Source organism: Grammomys surdaster, unplaced genomic scaffold, assembly GCF_004785775.1.
Source record: "Grammomys surdaster isolate TR1022 unplaced genomic scaffold, NIH_TR_1.0 125669, whole genome shotgun sequence".
NCBI classification, from domain to species: Eukaryota; Metazoa; Chordata; class Mammalia; order Rodentia; family Muridae; genus Grammomys; species Grammomys surdaster.
This window is the reverse complement of record NW_021620506.1, coordinates 1,921,678-1,924,551: the sequence shown is the minus strand read 5'-3', so window position 1 is coordinate 1,924,551 and position 2,874 is coordinate 1,921,678. Positions and strand designations below refer to the sequence as shown.

General features: G+C 49.1%; 1 protein-coding gene across 1 annotated transcript in view; it reads right to left on the bottom strand.

Annotated features, from left to right (window-relative positions):
* The window catches only part of Itih1 (inter-alpha-trypsin inhibitor heavy chain 1), a 13,559-nt gene extending 10,928 nt beyond the window's left edge, over positions 1-2,631 (bottom strand). The window contains exons 1-6 of the mRNA XM_028787492.1: positions 2,478-2,631; positions 2,196-2,216; positions 1,722-1,888; positions 1,203-1,307; positions 701-863; positions 89-202 (exon numbers count right to left, since the gene is read on the bottom strand). Of these exons, the coding sequence (XP_028643325.1) occupies positions 89-202; positions 701-863; positions 1,203-1,307; positions 1,722-1,888; positions 2,196-2,216; positions 2,478-2,585 (678 nt within the window). The 5' untranslated portion in view covers positions 2,586-2,631. The remainder of the gene's footprint in view (positions 1-88; positions 203-700; positions 864-1,202; positions 1,308-1,721; positions 1,889-2,195; positions 2,217-2,477) is intronic.
* Positions 2,632-2,874: the final 243 nt, after the last annotated feature.

Here is a 2,874-nt window from a genome sequence, read left to right as displayed (position 1 = left end):
CCCGCCCTCACCTCCCTCTTCCTTTCTCACTCCTCCCGCTCCCTCTCCCTCTCCTCCCTCTCCCTCCCTCCCCCTGTTCTTCACATACCTTTTTCCCTGAGAAAGACTTCTTGATGGTTTGAGCAGCCAGTTCCTTGCTGAGGAAGGAGGCCTGAGCATCCAGCTTGCTGATCCCCTGGGGCTCAAAGATGTCCACATCAATCTGCACCATGGAAACCAGTTCTGTGCCATTTGGAGCCACTTGGGCTCACACCAAATTTCAGCCAAGCACCCTGTGGATCTGCCTTCCTACTATGTGCAGTCCCCACCAAGCCCTGGCTTATCGTAGGCAGTCCAGAAATACTAACTGAAAGATGAGCATGCCTGAACACTTTAACTTGGCCCCTCATGCTGACTGACACATAATTGGGTCTTCAGTATTTTCTGTAATCTGGTGGCAGTCCTGGAAAATGTAGGGAAGTATTTAGCAGATACAGAAATTGGGGGATCATGGATGACAAGAAAGCTGGGAGATTCAGGGAGTTTTCTTTCAGGAAGAGCCCACAGGAACCCACCCTGAGGACTCAATCTCATTCCTTGTATTTTTGGGCCTAGGCTAAGGGGAAGGGCTGAACAAGTGCTGGAAGCCACGGTGGGGTGTGGGGTTGGTTGACAGAGGAGAAAGAGAGAGAAGAGTCTTGCCTGGGGACTTGCAAAGTACCTCAAAGTGATGTACCAGCTGCTTTGGTCTGACTTTGATGACGATGTCATACTGCGTAAGTCTCCTCTTTAGCACCTCCTCATAAGTGAGTTGGAATGTAGCCTTGCTCCGGGCTCCAACAGTGATGTGGATGGTGAACTGCTCCATATTTCTGCCCGAGGCTCTGGACATATCACAAGAGGCAACAATAGGTAAAGGGTGACACACACAGTTTTGACACCTAAAGCATGCCCCTCAGTTTCTCTTATTACACCATCCCCCAAGATGACCTCATGTGGATAATCAAGGCCAGAGCTCAAGGATGACACTCACTTCTCCATAAGATGGAAGAAGATCACGTGTACCCCACCCTAGCCCCAGATGCCAACTTAGACAGGTTTATTCAAGCTTCCATCCTCCCGGAGATGCTCTAAACCCAATGGTACCTCGAAGTCCCTGGCTCCATCCTGGATGGGCAGAAGGGAGAGTCCTGGAGGCTTGGCCCCTAAGGCTTGGACCTTACCTGACAAGGCCAGCATTCTCCCCTAAAATGGCTGCCTTCCGGTACTGCTTCCAGGCAGTCACTTTGTCCTTTATGTGTCCAATGAATGCATTCCCATCTGCTGTTCTGCATGAAAGGGAAAAGTCCCCAGTGGTGGTGGTCTGACTTCACTGCATGGGTTATCCTTTGTACTGAGTATGCTGAGCCTAAGACCCTGTCCATGCAACTCCTTGAAAAGAGTCTCTGCTGTCTGCTGCCTCTACTGTCAACTGTTCAGAGGGCCCATGGGAAGTGGGTAGGTAACCATGGTCACAGAGACCACATCACATGCTGGCTTTGCTCCTCAAGTCAAAGGCTTTGAAAACAAGCAGTCAGAGGCTATGACTTCCTGTGGAAGGTGGGAGGTGAGAACTCTAACAGACCTCTTTCCTCCTGCCCCTCTAAGGGCTGGCCATGCCCCAAGTGAGATCTGGCTACTCTGGCCTCAGGCTGGAATCCCACTGGAGTAGAGTGTAGGAGTTAGGCAGGGCATGCACGCACATGGCAAAGTCACTGATGAAGGCTGTCTTGGGGATTTCCACGTCAAAAGCCACTTCCCTGGCTTTATCAGCATTGTTGACCACTTGGCTGGTGATGACATAGTGGGCAAAGCGAGAGGTGACTTTACAGTTGACTTTCAAGCTCCTGATAGATACACCATTGACTGTCTGAAGTAAATAATAATAATAATAATAATAATAATAATAATAATAGTAATAATAATAATAATAATAATAATAATAGGGGATTCTTCCCCCCTCTAGAGCAAGGTGCCCAGATTCCTAAAGAATATACCAGACCTCCCAAGAAGACCCCCTTTCTTTGCTGGAGACATGAAGTGAGGTGTGAACAAGGTCACATTTCAAGTGATGGGAGCCCCCTGCCTATTGCACTGAGAGAGGTATACAGGGGTAGGAGAAAGCAAACCCCACTTGAGCCCCCACCTCAGACACCTTCGCCAAGACTTTAACTTACTGTGTCCACAGCCTGTTGCTTCTGCAAAACAAAACCACCACTGAGTGTGAGTGGGACACTCAGGGACCCTGAGTGATTTATTAAGGGGTGGGGATGGGGTCTGTGTTCTCTACTCCTCCACCTCCCTCTTGTTGCTGGGAGGCTCCCTCTTCAGGCAGAAATGGTCCGGTGAGGGGTAGTGGGATGGGGTGGGGGAGGGGAAGTCCCTAATGCAGGATCTGCAGCTCCAGGACCCAGTGCAGACACAACTGCCTGTCTATGCTTAAGGGCTTACTCACATACCTCGGTGCCCCTGGGTCTGCCTGTTGCCAAGCCCAACGCAGGCATGGCCTGCAGAGTGAGGAGAGACAGCAAGCACAGCAATACCCGAAGCCCTGTGGCACCGTCCATGGTCTCCAGCTCTCGCTTCCCTGTCACTTTCCTCAGACCATTAGTCAATACTGTGCTGGACAAACACAGTTTAAACATTAGACACAGTGGAGGCAAATAGCAGGATTTAGAGAATCAAAACTTGGCAACGAGCTAGGACTGAAGATCATTGGTAGATGGTTTATCTACCATTTGTCTACCATCATTGGTAGATGGCATGCACAAAGCTCTAAATTTAATTCCCAGGGGAAATATATATATATATGTATATATATATACACATATACATATATATATACATATATACATA